The sequence below is a fragment of the Capra hircus genome, chromosome 16, assembly GCF_001704415.2.
Source record: "Capra hircus breed San Clemente chromosome 16, ASM170441v1, whole genome shotgun sequence".
NCBI classification, from domain to species: domain Eukaryota; kingdom Metazoa; phylum Chordata; class Mammalia; order Artiodactyla; family Bovidae; genus Capra; species Capra hircus.
In genome coordinates this window covers 65,768,867-65,791,688 of record NC_030823.1, presented here as the reverse complement: position 1 = coordinate 65,791,688, position 22,822 = coordinate 65,768,867, and the positions used below count along the sequence as shown (strand labels likewise).

The following is a 22,822-nucleotide window of genomic DNA, read 5'->3' as shown; positions in this document are numbered from 1 at the left end:
ATGCCCTACATACATTCACCCAAGAAAGCCATGAAACCCTGGGTTGGGGGGATTTCATGAGAATAACATTTTTGGGGGGGAAATTTAGGTTATTATATCCTCCTCTAATTGAGTTAAATTCACATCTGCATGCTAACATTTCTGGAAATATCTGGAGTAAAGAAAACTGGTGCACCTAAGCAGAGCTTGGCATATAGTAGGTGCTCTTATATATATATATATATTTAATAAATGAAAACTTTGTTTAATCTATTTTTCTCAGAATTATTCAATCATGGCACTCTACTTTTCTCCTAATGATATCCATAAAGTTATTATTTGGTACATTTGTATTTTAATAAAACACTATCTTAGACACAGAAACAAGCTTATGAATAATATATTCTATTGTATAATATTCTATTGTATATAATGTATATAATATTCTATTGTATAGATTAGAATTTTGTTCTATTAGAATAAAATTCAGCAATAGAATATTACTCTACTGAATATTATTCAGCCACGAAAAGGAGGGAATCCTGCCATTTGTGACAACATGGAAGGCATTGTGTTAAGTGAAATACGCCAGACAAGAGGCAAATAGTTGCATGCTGTCACTTACATGTAGAATCTCAAAAAGTCAGGAACAGAGAATAGACTGGGGGTGGCCAGGGGCTGAAGGGTGGGGAGGTGGGCAGACACTGGTCAAAACATACAGACTTTTCATCATAAAAATGAGTAACTTTTGAGAATCTAATGTATAGTATGATGACTCCAGTTAGTCACACCATACTCTATACTTGAAATTTGCTGAGTAGATCTTAAGCATTCTCACCAAAAATCCCACAAAAAAAACAAACAACAAAAAAAGTGTGAGGTGATGAATATGTTAATTCAATATATGTAAATCAAATCATCACACTGTACACTTTACTTTCTTTCACCATGCCACGTGGCGTGTAGGATCTTAGTTTCCTGGCTTGGTATGGAACCTGCACCCCCTGCAGTAGAAGTCTTAACCACTGGACCACCAGGCAAGTTCTATACTGTATGCTTTAAATATACATAGTTTTATTTGTCAATTATACCTCACTAAGGCTGCAGGGGGTACCACCGTCTTCAATATCTATTAAATATCTAGTCAGCATTCCAGAGAATATATAGAAATAGAGAAATATCTATTCAAGTTTTAGAGAATAGTAGTTTGGTAAACAGCTGTTAATAAATGGTCTACAGCATCTCTTAATCGTGAATAAAAAATGTAAATTCATTCCATTAAATACCGAGCCTATTCACAAAATAAACTGATTTCCTTAACTTAATGACACTGTTCTCAGGTCAGCCCCTGAAGTGGTTCTGGGGTCTGTCCACTGAGTCACTGGAGTCTTTCATGCTTTTCAAATTACGGAAACCTATCTTCTGATTGTTTACACTGAGGACCTTCATCACAAGCACGCTCATCCTGCCAAGAACACACAGATACTTCACAACAGATTGACAGCAACTGATCCAGAGAACTCTTGAGTTCATTTACATTAGTCTTTATTGTTAACACCTAGTTTTAAAGTGCCATAAAACGACATCTTTGTAAGCTCCTTATAAGAATGGTAGGGAGCTAGAAAAAGGGTATTTGACCGAATATATTGCAAACAGCAACAAAAGCTCTGATACCAAACCACTGCAAATTTGAACTGTATATGTTAGGTGAAATAGACAAAAATACCTGTACAAAGTTGTGTCAGTCTTCTGGTTGATAACAATTGCTCTATCAGCAGCAGCAAACTAAATTAGACTCTGAAAGCTACCATTAATGTATTTGCTAGAAAGTTAAATGAACAATTATATGGATATTTCTTCAATCAAATTTAAGCAGCTTACTTTGCAAAGTCAGACTCATGCTGCGTTCCACCACCCCAGCTTCATTGGTAGCTACACAAGTATAATCACCAGCATCTTCATTCTACGGAAATAAGCAGTGTTTTATAAAAATAGCCTACTGAGCAGTGAAAATCATATTTTTTTTCACCATGAGCTTGTTTATGCAATTGTGTTTATGAAAAGGTATTTTAATAGAAATAGGAAAACTTGCATATATTTAACCATACAAATAGATTTTTAAAAAAAAGAAATTCTTAGCTAAATTTTTTTTTTTTCTATACAACCTAGGGAACTCTCAGGGAACAATAAGTGGTAGAAACCAAAGCAGAAATACCATTTTTTATAATGATTTACCCAAAATTATCTTAGTAAAGAAAAATGCCAATATGACTCTTAGTGACCCGATGGACTGTAACCCACCAGGCTCCTCCATCCATGGGATTTTCCAGGCAAGAGTACTGGAGTGGGGTGCCATTGCCTTCTCCAATAGATATCTTAAAAAGCATTAAATATTCAGAATAAATGAACAAATATCTAGTTCTTTGTTACAGAGGTTATTAAAAACATTAATGTTAGCCTCTACTTTAGAAGCTTGAAATAGAGGAAAGAAAGTGAAAAACTAATTTACTAGTGATGCAAATCACAGAACATAAGTGATAAATTTATACATACATGATATAGAAAAGAAGTACCACATGAATTTAGATTTGATATCTAATTAGAGATTTTGGTAAGGTCTTATGAACAGAGGAATTCTGGTCTTGTTAATAAAAAGAATAAGTCAATTGGGGGGAACTGAATTGCAGGAAGTGGAAGAGGGTAGGAGAAGAGAGATGGATGTTGGTTTAGATAATTTAGTCAAACTATCAATGCATGATCCAGATAGAAATTTCTCATAGGAAACTATAGGTGGAACTTGAAAGAGTTTCGGGGTTGAAGGCATAGGGTTAGGAATCTGAAATTGTGTGGTGGAAAATCAGTATTAATATAAGAAGAAGTACCAAGGACTTCAAAAGTAGTTATGTTTGTGTAGCGGTAAAGTGGGGAAAGCAGCGGTGAAGAAGCAGACTGATTAGTGTAGCCAGAGGTAGAAATCATCTCAAAATTGAAGGAACAGTCAACAGCATCTAATGCTGAAATAAAACCAAGCTGAATAAAAGACCGAAAGTGGTCCATTGAAACAGGTCCACTGGGCAGTATAGTCTAATTACGATTTCAATGAATTCAACAGTGGGTTAACAAATAACTCATCTTCAGTTTTAGAATTTTTTAGATAAAATATCTCATTCCCTTGACCCTCAAATTAGAATAACTTAAAGTACTAATATTGCCTGAATTACTGAAGCTTTTGGAAAGCCTGATAAAGTTGTTGACTTAGTGATGAAATCTACCTTATATTTAAAATGGTGTTTGTAATTCTTCAAATTCCTCATTCTAAAATAGATTTAAGGAAGTTATCTACTGATGCTGAGTAACAGGTCAATGATGGAGAACAAAGCAGCAAATTTTTTTATTGCTCGTACTCCTTTGAAGGGCTAAAAATCATCAATTTGAACTATCTTTTCAGTTTTTTAAAAGAACCCATTGATTCAGATTTTATGATTAAAATAAGAATGCAGAGAAACTTCCCATGGCACCTATAGAGAGGTGTTGATTGTGACATTTAAAGTGTGTACTGACAGTGTGACTTACCACAGTGCCATAAATGGCCAAGGAGCCATTGCCAAGTTGCCGGATTCTGTGGCTAATTTCAATATCAGTCCCCCTTCTGCTCCACTGGATGGTTGGGGCGGGATCTCCTTTCACCTCACAATTCAGGATTGCATTACCACCAAGTGGTTCAATCCAGTTAGAAGGGTAATCACCTTTGAAGACTGGAGGTTCTGGAAAATAACAAAAGACGAGTGTATATTAGTCTTTGTGATTCTAACCTATTTAAAAGACAATTTAGTGAAGAGGGGAAAAGCCACTTTTGAGCCCCATGAATCTTGCAGAATCAGCTGCTCATGCTAATTGGCGAGAGAATTTTGTCCATTTCAGTAATCCAAGTGAATGATGCCATCTGTGCCAAATCATCTCTTCACACACTGCTTACCTACTTTTGAGATGAACATTCATAATTTGTTTTTATCTCATGAGTTTGCACATCTGTGAAATAAGACTAAACTAATAAACATGAAGTTACATCATATTACTATACAATAGGGATCCAAAATACAAACCATTCATCATAAATATTGAAAATAGAACACTTTCACCCACCTTTCACATAAACAAATCCAATTGCCTTCACAAAACCAACGCTGTTTTCGGCAGTGCACACGTAAGTGCCTGAATCCTCTTTCGATATCCTTTCAATAACAAGTTCACTGTGTCCACTGACGCTGTCAAAGTGGGCTGAAGGAAACAGAGTAGAGCACACAAATGTCTCTCAGTAACCTGAGAAAATAATCACGACAGCTCAATATTTTGCAAGTTAGATTTATGAGTTGGTCAGCAATTCAACCAAAGAGATCTCATTATGACACTGGAGGAGAGAGCCCTTTCCAGAGATTTCTTCCTCTGAGCTATTTGCAATGTCTCTAGACAGTTGTTTGAAGAATGAAAAAGAGAATGATAACAAACATCTTCTAAAATTATTTTCGATTACACCTTTCATCTCAAAGAGTTGCCTAGAGCTGGCTCGCACTCTGTCTAGGTTTCAAAAATCTGTCCTTCAGAAATGTGACATTTTCCATTTCATTTCTCTCACCACCACTTTTCCTCCCAAACAATTTACATCAAAAACATGGAAATCTTTTCAGTTATAATTCAACTGACCTGGCAACTCAGAAGGAAAGTCATGAACACCTACACTAGTTAGGTAATAATGACAAAATTAAATTTGTAATAATTTGAACTTGCCCATAAGTGGTAATGATATAAATTACCAAAGGTAGTTTCAATACTTGGAATAGAGTATAAGATAAATATGTGAATCCTAAAACAATCGATACTAAATAAGATTCTGATTAGACCAACCAATATCTAATTACATTAAGTATGTTTACTTTGCAGATTCTCTCCCATTCAAATTATCTTTTTTTTTGAATATAATTGCTTTACAATGTTAAGTTTTTTTTGTACAACAAAGTGAATCAGGTATATGTGAACATATATTTTCTCCCTCTTGGACCACCCCCACTCCCCCAACCCCCAATCCCACCCATCTAGGTCATCACAGAGCATGGGGTTGAGTTCCCTGTGCTATATAGCCGGTTCAAATTATCTTTTAAACTTTTCATACTGCTGAATAGTAAGTGGAAAATTAAGCTTTAAAAACTTAAATATCTAAGTTAGTATTCTATCTTCAGAAAACAGTCCTGATTAGGTTTTTTAGAGTTTATTGTTCTTTAGTGAAGTATATTATACTATTACTGTTGAGGTGACACAGCTGATGAATTCTAGTTATCATAAATCTTTATAACAGAAAACTCAAGCTTATTACTAACTTTCTAGCGAGGCATTTCTTAAGTGCTAATAGTGTAGTACTTCAGAACTCAATTTTAGGAAGCAACAATTTCTTTTTACAAACAGTATCTTCGTGCTGGTGATAAAAGTCTAACAGATAGCAACACATCTTCCCCGTGATGCGTGGCTCTACCTGAACATGTAGTGCACACACAGATTGGAAATTGTTTACTTAATTGATCTACACTCTGATAGTGGATTAGAGAGGTTAATTCATACAACGGAAAAGAGAGTTCTCTATAAAATTAGGTGAATCTTCAGGGCTCTCACAGTTGTCTTAATCAATAAGGAAGGAGGTCTCAGGTAGCTCAGTGGTAAAGAATTCTCCTGCCAATGCAGGAGCTGCGGGAGACACGAGTTTGATCCCTAAGTCAGGAATATCCCTGGAGGAGGAAATGGCAACCCAGTCCAGTATTCTTGCCTGGGAAATCCTATGGACAGAGAAGCCTGGCAGGTTGCAGTCGGTGGGGTCACAAAGATTCAGACACGACTGAGAACAGCGAAGAGGTCCAGGGGGATACATTTGGGCATCTGTGTATATGACTTCTCGGGGAGGGGAATTAGTTTTAGGTTAAAAAACCTACCTATATCCTTCAATATATGGTCCTGTGATCAATGCGTCCTTTCTAAAGAATGAAAAGAACACATATACTGGGCATAGGCTAAAATCCAGACAAAAGTACACATTTTACAGAATTTAAAGCAATCAATTCATGCAACATTTCAATCAATTCCCACAGTTAAAGAAAATGGAGATGGGTTTCAAGTTCTCTATCAGTGTACTTATTCACTTCTTAAGAATTAAATTACCAACCTGGGATGATATTGTTATTGAAGGTCCATGTTAACTTGGGCAATGGAATACCAGTTGCTTTACAGTTTAATCGGAGCTGTTCTCCCTTATTTAATGACACATCTCCAGGGAGTTCAGTAAAAGTAGGAAGAACATGAACAGTCAGGCTGATGGTGTGTGTGTCTTCACCTGCGGCATTGTTAGCAATGCAGGTATAGGTGCCAGAATCCTCCGGCTTAAAGAAAGAAAAGTCATTGTGCATACAATTACACGGTCTTACATCATATTACATATAATTCATAAAACTGCATAGCTTGGTCCCCAAAGGAGCACTCTAAAGATGATTTAAATTTCCATCTTATAGTCTGAACCATCTGGCTAGTTTTTACAAAGCATAATTTACAATGTTTAAGAAATTAAAAGTCCATACCTTACAGAACTATAGCATTTTATAGTAAGAAGATCTTAGAAAACTTTAGATTATGCAGTTTTACTAAACATCAACTGCTGTACTACAATGTACAACTAAAGAGCAAATGTACTCCCAAAGGCTGTTAGAATCTTGATGGCATAGCTGGTTCTCTGGGTAATGTGGCGCACCAAGGACCATGAAAATGATCAAAGGAAATGGCAACAGTCAGGGCAATTAGCTGCAATTCCAAGATTCCACTTGCTATATCCAATAGCCAGCTCTTGGCAATCATTTTACTAGAAGTTTTCGCAGCATTCGACACAATTCTGGCTTCCTTCTTTTTAAAACCATGTCTTCACTTGGCTTCCAGGACACCCCATTCCCCTAGTTTCCTTTCTGCCTCACTGATTGCTTTTCTTCCATCTCCTTTTGCTGGCTTCCCCTCCACATTAATTTGCCAACGTAGGTGTATAAGAGGGCTCAGTCTCTGTTCCTCTTTTTTTCTGTCCACACTCAACTCAGTTTTAATGGCTTTAAAAACCATCTACATGCTGAGACGAGTACCAGTACGTCCAGCCCAGATGTTTCTTCCAAACTCCAATTGTACTGAACTTATTCCAACACTCTGCTCGGTTGCCTAGAAGACATCTCAAGCACAGGTCCAAAACCAAACTCCCCTCTTCGCCTTTCCGGTCTATCTGCAGCCTTCACTCCATCTCAGTTGATGGCTATTTTGTTCTTCCAGCTGTTCGTGACTTTGCCCTCAGACACTGGAGTGTTTGTTTATTCTTTTTCACACTATTTTCAGTCTAGCTAGGAAATCCTAGCTTCAAAGTATACACAAAGTATACACAAAATCCAACCACTTCTCACTCACCCCTTCTCAGCTAATGTTCTGCTTTGAGTCCTATAATCTCTCATCTGCCTCCAGACCATCTTCCCAACTGGTCTTTCGGCTTCTTTCCTTGCCTCCCTACCATATATTCTCATCACAATAGTCAATGCAATATGGCAAAAACATAAGGCAGACAACATTGCTCCCCTGCTCAAAACCTATAATGGATTCTGATTTTACTCAGAGTAAAATGCAAATTGTTACATGGGATTGCAAAGAGTCAGACACAACTGAGCAACTGAACAGCAATGAGGTATTACATGTATCTGGTCTTCACTTTTCTCTGACGACTTCTCTCTCTTCCTTCTTTTTTTCACTGGTCTCCTGTTTCTCAAACACATCAGGCATGTTCCTACATTTTTTTTTTTAATTCTTTGCACCTACCTTCATTTCTTTACCCCCCAAATCTGGGGTAGGGGATCCCAGTTTTCTGCCTCTCTCCCAGGCAGAGAAAACTGGGATGCTCCTCTCCCAGATATCTGCTTAGCTAATTCACTTCCTTCAAATTTTGCTCAAAGTATTTGCTTCCCAGAGGACATTTATTCTGACCATGCTATTTAAAAATATAACTTGTACTCTTCCAAATTCTGATACCTTTTACTTGTTCTTGTTTTATTTTTCATACCAGTTTTCTTTTGAATTGTATATTCTTTATTTTTATTTTTATTTTTTACTATTTTATTATTATCCTTTTGAAATGTATGCATCGTTTATTTTTGTTATTGACTCTCTCACTCCTTTAGGAATAAACTCCATGAAGGCAAGGATCTTTCATTGCTTTGTTCAATGTATTTATTCCCAGTGTCTAAATCTGTGCTGATCATAGAGAAGGTACTCAATACTCAATAAATATTTTTTAAATTAATGACTGAATGCTTCTGACTGTATTAAGGTCCACAGCACAGACTTTTCCTTATTTTTTAAAAGGAAGTTTAAGAATACATTTTCTTTGCACTGAAGCATCGAGTAATTGATTGGCAATGCAGCATAAAAATATAATCACTTACTATAGATACAATCTAACACTGCTAGGGTTTCATAATGATTTTTAAGGGCAAACAGAAATAAATCATATTCCATGTAAAGGTCTCCTCACCCTGACACCACTTAGCTGCTCTTAAATTCCCAGATCTTAATATCTTATGTTTAAAAATCAAAGATTTTATGGAAGTGAAGCTTTGGAAAACCCAGACTATACATATTATTCACAGATAGACTTATCATTTGTGTCTTTCATCTGTTATTTATAAGGTACCTTATTGTTGCTATTATAAAAAATTTATCTCAGTTGTCCCACTAAAAGTTTAAACTTTTCTCATTTAATTCCTTCAGGTCTGTAAGAGTGATTGAGAGGTCAAATTCAACATTCTTGAATCTGACAGTAGTCCCTACCAGAGACTGTATACCAGTTTATACAAACACATTTAACATTATTTTATCACTTTTAAGTTCACATTTTTAACTTTTCATAGGTCTGAAATTGGGATCAGTTCAGTTCAGTTCAGTTCAGTCGTTCAGTCGTGTCCGACTCATACAACTTAAAAATTGATGGTCTTCTCTAGTTTACTTGACTGGATTTTTTTTTTCCTTTCTTTCTTAGTGGTACATAAAATAAAGGTGCATTTTACAATTGATAGAAACCTAGATTTGAATAAATACAATTTCTGCTTGTACCTAAGATCAAGTTAGCCTATCCCTAAGGCTATTTATCTGGTAATCAAGGAGTCTACCTAACAGCGGAAATTATACTATGAAGTGAATGTGACCAATTTTATCAATTTAATCTGTTTGAATTTAATTCTATGAAGATTTTATAATGAAATTTAGGTACTTCGAAGGGTAATGAAAAGGAATAATGAAAGTATTAGTCACTCAGTCATGTCTGACTCTTTGCGGTCCCATGGACAGTAGCCCACCAGGCTTCTCTGTCCGAGGAATTCTCCAGGCAAGAATACTGGAGTGGGCAGCCATTCCCTTCTCCATGGCATCTTCCTGACCCAGGGATAGAACCTGGGTCTCCTGCATTGCAAGCAGATTCTTTACTGTTTGTGCCACCAGGGAAGTCCAAAGACAGGCACAAAAGCTTTGAAAGTGATTCACATTTTGATCATGTTTAATAGTTGGTACCAAGTGTTGATACACTGAAACCATATGATAATTTTTTAAAAGTCATGTGGTATGCATAGATATAGATTCTTCTTCAAAATGGCTAATGTTGAAAAACAGATGCTTCCCATGGCTACTATTCTGCAGACTGGACAAATACCACCTAAGAATATTCAAAATTCCCAGCTTGCACAGATCCCTAAGACTGAAAGTTATTTAAAAACCTGAAAAGACAAAAAAAGCCTGCTTTTTGTATTTGCTTAATAATACATCACACATTCTTACACCTCTACTCTTCAAACAATGTCTCATGCATTGTTACAAGCATGGAATATAATAGAGGCTTAGAATTTTCCTGATAAAGATTTTCACAAAAATAAGTTTAGAAAAAAGTCATTTATAAGTTCCCATGATGTGCTAAATACTATCCTTGGGGACATAAAATGAAATATATATAAAATTAATTTTTTGACCTGCATTTATAAGGGTACTTTTCTTTCATTATTCCCTGGTGCTTCAGTGGTTAGGACTTGGCTCTTTCACTGCTGAGGAACAGTTTGACCCCTGATTAGGGAACTAAGATCCTGCAAGCTGTGTGGCACAGACAGAAACAAACAAAACAAAAAATACATTTTCAAGCTAAATCACTAAAATGGTGAATTAATGATCTGTCTCAGTGTATCTCTTCATATTTCTTAAACTTACCACAACATTTTCCAGGATAAGCTCTCCATAGGGTTCGACAGTATATTTTCCTAACAAGTTAGCCAAAAGAACATTGTCTTTTTTCCAGTTAATTGCTGGTGTGGGGATTCCATCAGCCACACATGGAAGAACGGCTCGTGAATTCTCATTGACCGTGTAATGTACTTCTGTACTTTGGATTCTAGGTGGTACTATAAAGAGTTTTTAAAAAGAAAGTCATTCAGGATGTTGAGTTCAATCATTATTCACACTGAAAATGAACACACAATAGATTCTCTTGAGAGTAACTTGGTAGAAATACTAACAAAATATATCAAGTCATTTGTTTGTTACTCTGAAAGCAATCAATATTTTTGACACTAGCAAGAATTCTAAGGCATTTGTACATGTTAGATGTACTTACAATGAGCCTTGGAAAAAACAACATTGAACTGGTGAGAAATATTTAAATTTTATTTGACTTACTGACTTTCCCTTGAGTTCCTTTTGCTTATTGCAGTGAAATAAAACAAACAAGAGCAACTAAAGCCAAAACCACTTCTACAGTTGTATAACTGCTGGATTTGTATCACAGAGATACTGTGAGGACAAACTAATAAAACTCACTAGTTTAAAACACTATAAAATACCTCATATTAAAGCTAAAGAAAAAAAATTTATTGCAGTACTTCACATGTTACAACAAATGTAAGTAAAACTGGTGAAAACATTTAATTTAGTTTTTATACTATCACAGAGGAAATGTTTTACAGTGATTTCATAATTCCATGCAAATACTGCTTATGCTTCAAATTTTTTGAAATGGAATTTAGGCAACATGGAAAGATCAACTGAATATTTCAGGGTACAAAGAAATACCTTAGAGGATCCAGTACTAAGATACTTACTTCTAACAGAAAAGTTTAAATATGTTAAGAATTCTTGACTAAAAAAGGAAAAATATACTCTCTTCCCCAAACAGTAAATTTCAGAATTATTCAAATACATCAGTGAGAAATAGATCAACTTTTCCACAAATTTTTTAAAGTTATAGAACACAATAGGTTTCAGCAAAAAAAAAAAAAAAAGATTATATGGATATGCAAACATATGAATAATTATATGCATAAATAGGCTTCCCTGGTAGCTCAGCTGGTAAGAATCTGCCTGCAATGTAAGAGACCCTGGTTCAATTTCTGGGTCAGGAAGCTCCCCTAGAGAAGGGATAGGCTACCCACTTCAGAATTTTTGGGCTTCCCTGGTGGCTCAGATGGTAAAGAATCCACCTGCAATGCAGGAGTCCTGGGTTCAATCCCTGGGTTGGGAAGATCCCCTGGAGGAGGGCATGGCAACCCACTCCAGTATTCTTCCTGGAGAATCCCATAAACAGAGGAGCCTGGCAGGCTGCAGTCCATGGGGTTGCACAGAGTCGGACACGACTAAAGCCACTTTAACATGCACATATGTGCACACACATACATAAATGATAGATAACATTAAAAAGCCTAAAACCTATTTTGTTGAATGGCATATCATAAATATCTAGTTCATTTTCATTAATTTATATTTTCATTATCTCCTTTATCCTGGTTTCCCTGGAGTTGGTATTTCAACTTTGCTAAAGTTGCAACACTAGTGCATTTACTTATTCTTTGTTAAAATGAAAATTTTAAGGCTGTGACCACTATACTTGATTTTAGTTTTGGGTACATACAATACATTTTGATGTGGTGTCCTTATTTTTATGATTTTCTAAATTTGAAAATAAAATCATATTCTTTGACCTACTTGCTAATCAGAATGATAATTTTTAATTTGCTTGGGGTTGGGGTTTTGGCATTAAAAATTCATTACACATTTCAAGCTTTATTGCATTATGGGTGGGAATTGTGGCCTATACTTTTAAGTTATTATTAATGATTTATTTGTTGTTTGCGTGCACGCACACTCAGTTGTATCTGACTCTTTGGCTCCAGGCTCCTTTGTCTATGGAATTTTCCAGGCAAGAACACTGGAGTGGGTTGCCATTTCCTCCTCCAGGGGATCTTCCTGACCCAGGGATTGAACCCGTGTCTCCTGTGGCTCTGAATTGCAGGCAGACTCTTTACCACTTAGCTACCTGGGAAGTCCCTCTTTGTTGTTTAGTATACACTTACTTTTGATAAATTTTCTATAAACATGTGAAAAAAGTAATATTATTTATTTGAAACCAAAAGACTAATGTGTATTAATTAGTTCAATTATATTAGCTGAAAGCAAGAATAAAATTTTAGAAAATTCAAATACACCTGAAAGACAAAAAAACCACTTTCACAAATTTTTTAAAAAAGAAAAAACAGAAACTCGTTATTAAAATGAGAGATACTTCTGAAAATAGTAGTTGAAAACAGTTTTATTTATTGTTTCTTACCACTGATATTAACAGTTATTCTATCTTTAGTCTTCAAATATATATTAATTAAAATATTTCAATGCTGATTTTTAGATATTTAATTAGTTGTCTGAATACAAAGGAAAAACAGGTATTTTTTTTTCTATTACAAAAATATACCTGTAAATGTTTTGCTACTTTAAAATAATGAATCAAATAGATCTCCAATGCTCACTAGGTTCACATTACAGTTATAAGGTAGGTTAGTTTTGGGCCAAGAGGACTTGCGATTCGAAAAGTAAAGTAGAAGAGCAACAAAACAAATGAACTCCTCACAAGTCAACTTATAGATCCCAGTAGTCACCATATGAGGGTGCTGGCAACAGATTAATTATCCTGGCTTTATGAATAAAATCACTCTCACAAGGTGTGTGCACAAATAAACAGAGCCGACCAAAAACATATCTGAAGGACGCGTACCTACACACCACAGGCACACACCACACTCCGCTCTGGTTTGCTGTTTTTCATTGTTTTTATTTCCATCATATTTTCCCCTGGTGGTCTCTTCTCTCTGCCGTGGTAAAGTAGTGAACTGAAATAACTTATGCTAAACAACCTACCATGCACGGTGAGCTTGGTGCTCGTGCTGCTTGATCCTGCCATGTTAGCTGCCATGCACGTGTACTGGCCAGCATCACCAGGCTGAGCAAATGCTATCTGCAGAGCACCGGAGCTGAGGATGCGCTGGCGGACTGACTCCATAATTACATGCCCATCTTTATGCCACATGATGTCAGGTGGTGGGAGGCCATCTGCCTCACAGGGTAGCATGATGGGCTTATCCAAAACAGTGATGTATTCCTTAGGATGAGGGCTAATGACTGGAGGAACTAAAAAAGTTACAAAGTTTAATCATCATCTTAAAAGCGTGAATGTACTCTTTATGCAATGTGGTCTTATTCTAGCAAAATGAAGTCACGTGGTTATGAAACAAAGCCCTGATTTTACCATATCATCAAAGGGTGGTTACAGTTTGTTTTTGCTGGAAAAGAAGATTCATTGAATCCACTGCAGAAAATCATTCTCTACATAGTTAACAAATATAAAGGACAATCAATCTTGAGATTTAAACATGTACTCATGAGGGACTGCATGTCCAGAAAACCAACTGTTGATAGAGGTATTTTCTTTAACACACATGTATTATGTGATTCATTCATCAGCTCCTTGAACTTTAAAAGTAGATCTCTTCCAGGTCTGGAAATTATTCACCTGCTCAGACCCCTTTATCCATGCTTTTCCTGCTGTGCTTATAATCTCATATGCTGGGACCATATTTAACAATGTATTATTTTAATGAATAAAGAAGTAGGATATTGAAAAGAATTACAATTAATCTTTGAACAGCACAGGGAGTAGGGATGATGACTCTCTGCACTACAGAAAATCCAAATTTAACTGATAATTGGCCTTCAGTATCCTTAACCCCTCTGCATCTGTGGTTTTATGTCTTCAGATTTAACCAACTTTGGCTCATGCAGTAATGTAGTATTTACTACTGAATAAGCGGACCTGCATGGTTTGAATCATATTGGTTAAGGATTGACTTTGTACAGACGGAACTCTTCCTACTTTTTCAGAAAAGAGTGGACAGGCTTATGATAGCAGTTTCTCTTCCTGGTGTTTACAATAGTGATTACCACTCAGGCTATTTTACTTAGCTTTAAAGACACATCACATAATTATGAGAGAACAATCAAACACAAGTGAGGACCAACCAACCACAAGCACAGGAGAAAGGAAGGTAAAGATGATACCCCCTCGTAATGTCAGTCAATCCAAGTCCAGAGACACTGACAAGGTGCAGAAAAAATGATGGTAAATTTACTGTACTTTTTGTTTGAAATGTCTACCACCCATTCAAAATATTGTTACCACATGCTATAAGAAACAAGGGGCCTCTGAGAACTCTACCGATCCAAGTTATGCCCTGTGGATAGCAAGTCCCAGAGACCGGGAAATATCTGCTGTGTCTCTAGAGGAGGCTGGGCAGAAATGGCCAACCAAGGGAGACCAAATTTTAGGGTACACTAACAGTAATGAGTGGGCTTCCCAATGGCTCCATGGTAAAGAATCTGCCTGCAATGCAGAAGACAAAAGAGATGTGAGTTTGATCCCTGGGTTGGGAAGATCCCCTGGAGGAGAAAATGGCAACCACTCCAGTTTTCTTGCCTAGAAAATTTCATGGACAGAGGAGCCTGGTGGGCTACAGTTCGTGGGGTTGCAGAGTCAGACATGACTGAGTGCGTATGCACACCCATGCACACACACACACATAATGGTAGTGAGTAAATCAACAAGTTGTGAAAAATATGAATAACTTAAAATTATGTATATCAACCAAAGTTATCTGGTTGATTTTCTGCTTGCTATTGTATACTGTTATCTGTTAGAGACTTTTTGTTGTTGTTGTTCCCATTGCATGGCATATGGGATCTTAGTTCCCCAATCAGGGATCAAACCCATGCCTCCTGCATTGTAGGCATGGAATCTTAACCACTGGACCACCAGGGAAGTCCCTACATGCTGTATCTGAAAAGAGAGAGTCTATTCAGAGTTTTCATGCCTCTAGCATACACAATTATCTCTGATTGCTTTTGGAATACTGAAATCCTATTAGTTGTTTTAATGTGTTTCTTTGTCCCATAATTGCTCCTGTAATTTTAATCAATTAGTGAAAGAAAAAATCCTAATTCTTTTATATGATCCCAGTGGATGAAGCACAAGCTGGAATCAAGATTATGGGGGGAAATATCAATAACCTCAAATATGCAGATGACACTGAAGAGGAATTAAAGAACCTCTTGAAGAAGGTGAAAGAAAAGAGTGAAAAAGCTGGCTTAAAACTCAACATTTAAAAAACAAAGATCATGGCATCTGGTCCCATCACTTCATAGCAAATAGGTGGGGAAACAGCGAAAACAGTGACAAACTATTTTCTTGGGCTCCAAAATCACTGCAGATGGTGACTGTAGCCATGAAATTAAGAGATGCTTGCTCCTTGAAAGAAAAGCTATGACAAACCTAGATAGCATCTTTAAAAGCAGAGACATTACTTTGCCTACAAAGGCCCTGCCTACAAAGGCCTATCTAGTCAAAGCTATGGTTTTTCCAGTAGTCATGTATGGATATGAGAGTTGGACCATAAGAAGGCTGAGCACCAAAGAATTGATGCTTTTGAACTGTGGTGTTGGAGAAGACTCTTGAGAGTCCCTTGGATAGCAAGGAGATCCAATCAGTCAATCCTAAAGAAAATCAACCCTGAATATTCACTGGAAGGACTGAGGCTGAAGCTCCAACACTTTGGCCACCTGATGGAAAGAGGTGACTCACTGGAAAAGACCCTAATGCTGGGAAAGATTGAAGGCAGGAGGAGAAGGGGACGGCAGAGGATGAGATGGTTGAATAGCATCACCAACTCAAAGGACATGAGTTTGAACAAACTCTGGGAGATTGTGAATAACAAGAGACCCTAGCATGCTGCAGTCCATTGGGTCACAAAGAGTTGGACACAGCTGAGCAACTGAACAACAATGTTGCCAAAACCAATGACTATTTCTTGGTCATCATCTTAATTGACTCTCCCTTGAGTTAAAAACAAAAAATCTGTCTATTCCTTCTTGAAACACTGTCCTCTCCTTGACTTCATCTAGTTTTCCTCTGTCATCTTTTCCCTCTCCTTTGTTATTCTTTTTAGCAGTGTCAGACCTCTTAATGATGCAGAGTCTTGGGCTCTTTTCTATTCAAATACTCATCCAGTCTTGTGGAATGAAAAACCCGAATTACTTCCAAATTTGTATCTTAGGCTGTACTTCTCCTTTGAATCCTGAATTCATAAATAATCAATGCTTTTTGACATCTCTGCTAGGATTTCTTTTTTTCTTTTTAATTTTTATTTTTACTTTATTTTACTTTACAATACTCTATTGGTTTTGCCATACATTGACATAAATCCACCACGGGTGTACATGCGTTCTCAAACATGAACCCCCCTCCCACCTCCCTCCCCATAACATCTCTCTGGGTCATCACCGTGCACCAGCCCCAAGCATGCTGTATCCTGCATTGGACATAGACTGGCAATTCGATTCTTACATGATAGTATACATGTTACAATGCCATTCTCCCAAATCATCCCACCCTCTCCCTCTCCCTCTGAGTCCAAAAGTCCGTTATACACATCTGTGTCTTTTTTGCCATCTTGCATACAGGATCATCATTGCCATCTTTTTAAATTCCATATATATGTGTTAGTATACTGTATTGGTGTTTTTCTATCTGGCTTACTTCACTCTGTATAATCAGCTCCAGTTTCATCCATCTCATCAGAGCTGATTCAAATGTATTCTTTTTAACGGCTGAGTAATACTCCATTGTGTATATGTACCACAGCTTTCTTATCCATTCATCTGCTGATGGACATCTAGGTTGTTTCCATGTCCTGGCTATTATAAACAGTGCTGCGATGAACATTGGGGTACATGTGTCTCTTTCAATTCTGGTTTCCTTGGTGTGTATGCCCAGCAGTGGGATTGCTGGGTCATAAGGTAGTTCTATTTGCAATTTTTTAAGGAATCTCCATACTGTTCTCCAAAGTGGCTGTACTAGTTTGCATTCCCACCAACAGTGTAGGAGGGTTCCCTTTTCTCCACACCCTCTCCAGCATTTATTGCTTGCAGACTTTTGGATCGCAGATATTCTGACTGGTGTGAAGTGGTACCTCATTGTGGTTTTGATTTGCATTTCTCTAATAATGAGTGATGTTGAGCATCTTTTCATGTGTTTGTTAGCCATCCGTATGTCTTCTTTGGAGAAATGTCTATTTAGTTCTTTGGCCCATTTTTTGATTGGGTCGTTTATTTTTCTGGAATTGAGCTGCATAAGTTGCTTGTATATTTTTGAGATTAGTTGTTTGTCAGTTGCTTCATTTGCTATTATTTTCTCCCATTCAGAAGGCTGTCTTTTCACCTTGCTTATATTTTCCTTTGTTGTGCAGAAGCTTTTAATTTTAATTAGATCCCATTTGTTTATTTTTGCTTTTATTTCCAGTATTCTGGGAGGTGGATCATAGAGGATCCTGCTGTGATTTATGTTGGAGAGTGTTTTGCCTATATTCTCCTCTAGGAGTTTTATAGTTTCTGGTCTTACATTTAGATCTCTAATCCATTTTGAGTTTATTTTTGTGTGCGGTGTTAGAAAGTGATCTAGTTTCATTCTTTTACAAGCGGTTGACCAGTTTTCCCAGCACCACTTGTTAAAGAGATTGTCTTTACTCCATTGTATATTCTTGCCTCCTTTGTCAAAGATAAGGGGTCCATATGTGTGTGGATTTATCTCTGGGCTTTCTATTTTGTTCCATTGATCTATATGTCTGTCTTTGTGCCAGTACCATACTGTCTTGATGACTGTGGCTTTGTAGTAGAGCCTGAAGTCAGGCAAGTTGATTCCTCCAGTTCCATTCTTCTTTCTCAAGATTGCTTTGGCTATTCAAGGTTTTTTGTATTTCCATACAAATCTTGAAATTATTTGTTCTAGTTCTGTGAAAAATATGGCTGGTAGCTTGATAGGGATTGCAATGAATTTGTAAATTGCTTTGGGTAGTATACTCATTTTCACTATATTGATTGTTCCGATCCATGAACATGGTATATTTCTCCATCTATTAGTGTCCTCTTTGATTTCTTTCATCAGTGTTTTATAGTTTTCTATATATAGGTCTTTAGTTTCTTTAGGTAGATATATTCCTAAGTATTTTATTCTTTTCATTGCAATGGTGAATGGAATTGTTTCCTTAATTTCTTTTTCTACTTTCTCACTATTAGTGTATAGGAATGCAAGGGACTTCTGTGTGTTGATTTTATATCCTGCAACTTTACTATATTCATTGATTAGCTCTAGTAATTTTCTGGTGGAGTCTTTAGGGTTTTCCATGTAGAGGATCATGTCATCTGCAAACAGTGAGAGTTTTACTTCTTCTTTTCCAATTTGGATTCCTTTTATTTCTTTTTCTGCTCTGATTGCTGTGGCCAAAACTTCCAGAACTATGTTGAATAGTAGCGGTGAAAGTGGACACCCTTGTCTTGTTCCTGACTTTAGGGGAAATGCTTTCAATTTTTCACCATTGAGGATAATGTTTGCTGTGGGTTTGTCATATATAGCTTTTATTATGTTGAGGTATGTTCCTTCTATTCCTGCTTTCTGGAGAGTTTTTATCATAAATGGACGTTGAATTTTGTCAAAGGCCTTCTCTGCATCTATTGAGATAATCATATGGTTTTTATTTTTCAATTTGTTAATGTGGTGAATTACATTGATTGATTTATGGATATTGAAGAATCCTTGCATCCCTGGGATAAAGCCCACTTGGTCATGGTGTATGATCTTTTTAATGTGTTGTTGGATTCTGATTGCTAGAATTTTGTTGAGGATTTTTGCACCTATGTTCATCAGTGATATTGGCCTGTAGTTTTCTTTTTTTGTAGTATCTTTGTCAGGTTTTGGTATTAGGGTGATGGTGGCCTCATAGAATGAGTTTGGAAGTTTACCTTCCTCTGCAATTTTCTGGAAGAGTTTGAGTAGGATAGGTGTTAGCTCTTCTCGAAATTTTTGGTAGAATTCAGCTGTGAAGCCGTCTGGACCTGGGCTTTTGTTTGCTGGAAGATTTCTGATTACCGTTTCAATTTCCATGCTCGTGATGGGTCTGTTAAGATTTTCTATTTCTTCCTGGTTCAGTTTTGGAAAATTGTACTTTTCTAAGAATTTGTCCATTTCTTCCACGTTGTCCATTTTATTGGCATATAACTGCTGATAGTAGTCTCTTATGACCCTTTGTATTTCTGTGTTGTCTGTTGTGATCTCTCCATTTTCATTTCTAATTTTATTGATTTGATTTTTCTCTCTTTGCTTCTTGATGAGTCTGGCTAATGGTTTGTCAATTTTATTTATCCTTTCAAAGAACCAGCTTTTGGCTTTGTTGATTTTTGCTATGGTCTCTTTTGTTTCTTTTGCATTCATTTCTGCCCTAATTTTTAAGATTTCTTTCCTTCTACTAACTCTGGGGTTCTCCAATTCTTCCTTTTCTAGTTGCTTTAGGTGTACAGTTAGGTTATTTATTTGACTTTTTTCTTGTTTCTTGAGGTATGCCTGTATTGCTATGAACTTTCCTCTTAGCACTGCTTTTATAGTGTCCCACAGGTTTTGGGTTGTTGTGTTTTCATTTTCATTAGTTTCTATGCATATTTTGATTTCTTTTTTGATTTCTCCTGTGATTTGTTGGTTATTCAGAAGTGTGTTGTTCAACCTCCATATGTTGGAATTTTTAATAGTTTTTCTCCTGTAATTGAGATCTAATCTTAATGCATTATGGTCAGAAAAGATACTTGGAATGATTTCGAGTTTTTTGAATTTATCAAGTTTAGATTTATGGCCCAGGATGTGATCTATCCTGGAGAATGTTCCATGAGCACTTGAGAAAAAGGTGAAATTCATTGTTTTGGGGTGAAATGTCCTATAGATATCAATTAGGTCTAACTGGTCTAATGTATCATTTAAAGTTTGCGTTTCTTTGTTGATTTTCTGTTTAGTTGATCTGTCCATAGGTGTGAGTGGGGTATTAAAGTCTCCCACTATTATTGTGTTATTGTTGATTTCCCCTTTCATACTTGTTAGCATTTGTCTTACATATTGCGGTGCTCCTATATTGGGTTCATATATAGTTATAATTGTTATATCTTCTTCTTGGATTGATCCTTTGATCATTATGTAGTGGCCTTCTTTGTCTCTTTTCACAGCCTTTGTTTTAAAGTCTACTTTATCAGATGTGAGTATTGCCACTCCTGCTTTCTTTTGGTCTCTATTTGCATGGTATATCTTTTTCCAGCCCTTCACTTTCAGTCTGTATGTGTCCCTTGTTTTGAGGTGGGTCTCTTGTAAGCAGCATATAGAGGGGTCTTGTTTTTGTATCCATTCAGCCAGTCTTTGTCTTTTGGTTGGGGCGTTCAACCCATTTATGTTTAAGGTAATTATTGATAAGTATGATCCCATTACCATTTACTTTATTATTTTGGGTTCTGGTTTATACACCCTTTTGTGTTTCCTGTCTAGAGAATATCCTTTAGAATTTGTTGGAGAGCTGGTCTGGTGGTGCTGAATTCTCTCAGCTTTTGCTTGTCTGTAAAGCTTTTGATTTCTCCTTCGTATTTGAATGAGATCCTTGCTGGGTACAGTAATCTGGGCTGTAGGTTATTTTCTTTCATCACTTTAAGTATGTCTTGCCATTCCCTCCTGGCCTGAAGAGTTTCTATTGAAAGATCAGCTGTTATCCTTATGGGAATCCCCTTGTGTGTTATTTGTTGTTTTTCCCTTGCTGCTTTTAATATTTGTTCTTTGTGTTTGATCTTTGTTAATTTGATTAATATGTGTCTTGGGGTGTTTCACCTTGGGCTTATCCTATTTGGAACTCTCTGTGTTTCTTGGACTTGGGTGATTATTTCCTTCCCCATTTTAGGGAAGTTTTCAACTATTATCTCCTCAAGGATTTTCTCATGGTCTTTCTTTTTGTCTTCTTCTTCTGGGACTCCTATAATTCGAATGTTGGAGCGTTTCACATCATCCTGGAGGTCTCTGAGATTGTCCTCATTTCTTTTAATTCGTTTTTCTTTTTTCCTCTCTGATTCATTTATTTCTACCATTCTATCTTCTATTTCACTAATCCTATCTTCTGCCTCCATTATTCTGCTATTTGTTGCCTCCAGAGTGTTTCTGATCTCATTTATTGCATTATTCATTATATACTGACTCTTTTTTATTTCTTCTAGGTCCTTGTTAAACCTTTCTTGCATCTTCTCAATCCTTGTCTCTAGGCTATTTATCTGTGATTCCATTTTGATTTCAAGATTTTGGATCATTTTCACTATCAATATTCGGAATTCTTTCTCAGGTAGATTCTCTACCTCTTCCTCTTTTGTTTGGTTTGGTGGGCAACTCTCCTGTTCCTTTACCTGCTGAGTATTCCTCTGTCTCTTCATCTTGATTATATTGCTGCGTTTGGGGTGGCCTTTTTATATTCTGGTAATTTGTGGAGTTCTCTTTATTATGGAGCTTCCTCACTGTGGGTGGGGTTGTATCAGTGGCTTGTCTAGGTTTCCTGGTTAGGGAGGCTTGTGTTGGAGTTCTGGTGGGTGGAGCTGGGTTTCTTCTCTCTGGAGTGCAGTGGAGTGACCAGTAATGGGTTATGAGACGTCAAAGGTTTTGCAGTAACTTTGAGCTGCCTGTATATTGAAGCTCAGGGGTGTGTTCCTGTGTTGCTGGAGAATTTGCGTGGTATGTCTTGTTCTGGAACTTGTTGGTCCTTGGGTGGAACTTGGTTTCAGTGTAGGTATGGAGGCATTTGATGAGCTCCTATTGCTTAATGTTCCCTGAATTCAGGAGTTCTCTCATGTTTTCAGGCTTTGGACTTAAGCCTCCTGCTTCTGGTTTTCAGTTTTATTTTTACAGTAGCCTCTAGACTTCTCCATCTATACAGCACCGATGATAAAACATCTAGGTTAAAGATGAAAAGTTTCTCCACATTGAGGGACACTCAGAGAGGTTCACTGTTTTTGAAGACAATGGTCTGCTTTTCTGGTTGCCTGATGTCCTCTGCCAGCCTACAGAAGTTGTTTTGTGGAGTTTGCTCAGCGTTGAAATGTTCTTTTGAGGAATTTGTGAGGGAGAAAGTGGTCTTCCCGTCCTATTCCTCCGCCATCTTAGGACCGCCCCCTCTGCTAGGATTTCTAACAGTTTCCCACATCTAACATGATCAGCCCACAAAGGTCCATCTAGTCACAGCTATGGTTTTTCCAGTGGTCATGTATGGATGTGAGAGTTGGACTGTGAAGAAAGCTGAGCGCCAAAGAATTGATGCTTTTGAACTGTGGCGTTGGAGAAGACTCTTGAGAGTCCCTTGGACTGCAAGGAGATCCAACCAGTCCATTCTGAAGGAGATCAGCCCTGGGTGTTCATTGGAAGGACTGATGCTGAAGCTGAAACTCCAATGCTTTGGCCACCTCATGCAAAGAGTTGACTCATTGGAAAAGACACTGATGCTGGGAGGGATTGGAGGCAGGAGGAGAAGGGGATGACAGAGGA

At 37.0% G+C, this 22,822-nt stretch overlaps 1 protein-coding gene across 3 annotated transcripts in view; it reads right to left on the bottom strand.

Moving 5' to 3' along the window:
* HMCN1 (hemicentin 1) overlaps window positions 1-22,822 on the bottom strand; it is a 546,207-nt gene that overhangs the window by 68,578 nt on the left and 454,807 nt on the right. For all 3 annotated transcript variants that reach the window (XM_005690978.3, XM_018060727.1, XM_018060728.1), the window contains 6 exons: window positions 13,255-13,524; window positions 10,282-10,472; window positions 6,185-6,398; window positions 4,123-4,257; window positions 3,553-3,743; window positions 1,861-1,942 (listed from right to left, as the gene is read on the bottom strand). In XM_005690978.3, coding sequence (XP_005691035.2) covers window positions 1,861-1,942; window positions 3,553-3,743; window positions 4,123-4,257; window positions 6,185-6,398; window positions 10,282-10,472; window positions 13,255-13,524 — 1,083 coding nt within the window. The remainder of the gene's footprint in view (window positions 1-1,860; window positions 1,943-3,552; window positions 3,744-4,122; window positions 4,258-6,184; window positions 6,399-10,281; window positions 10,473-13,254; window positions 13,525-22,822) is intronic.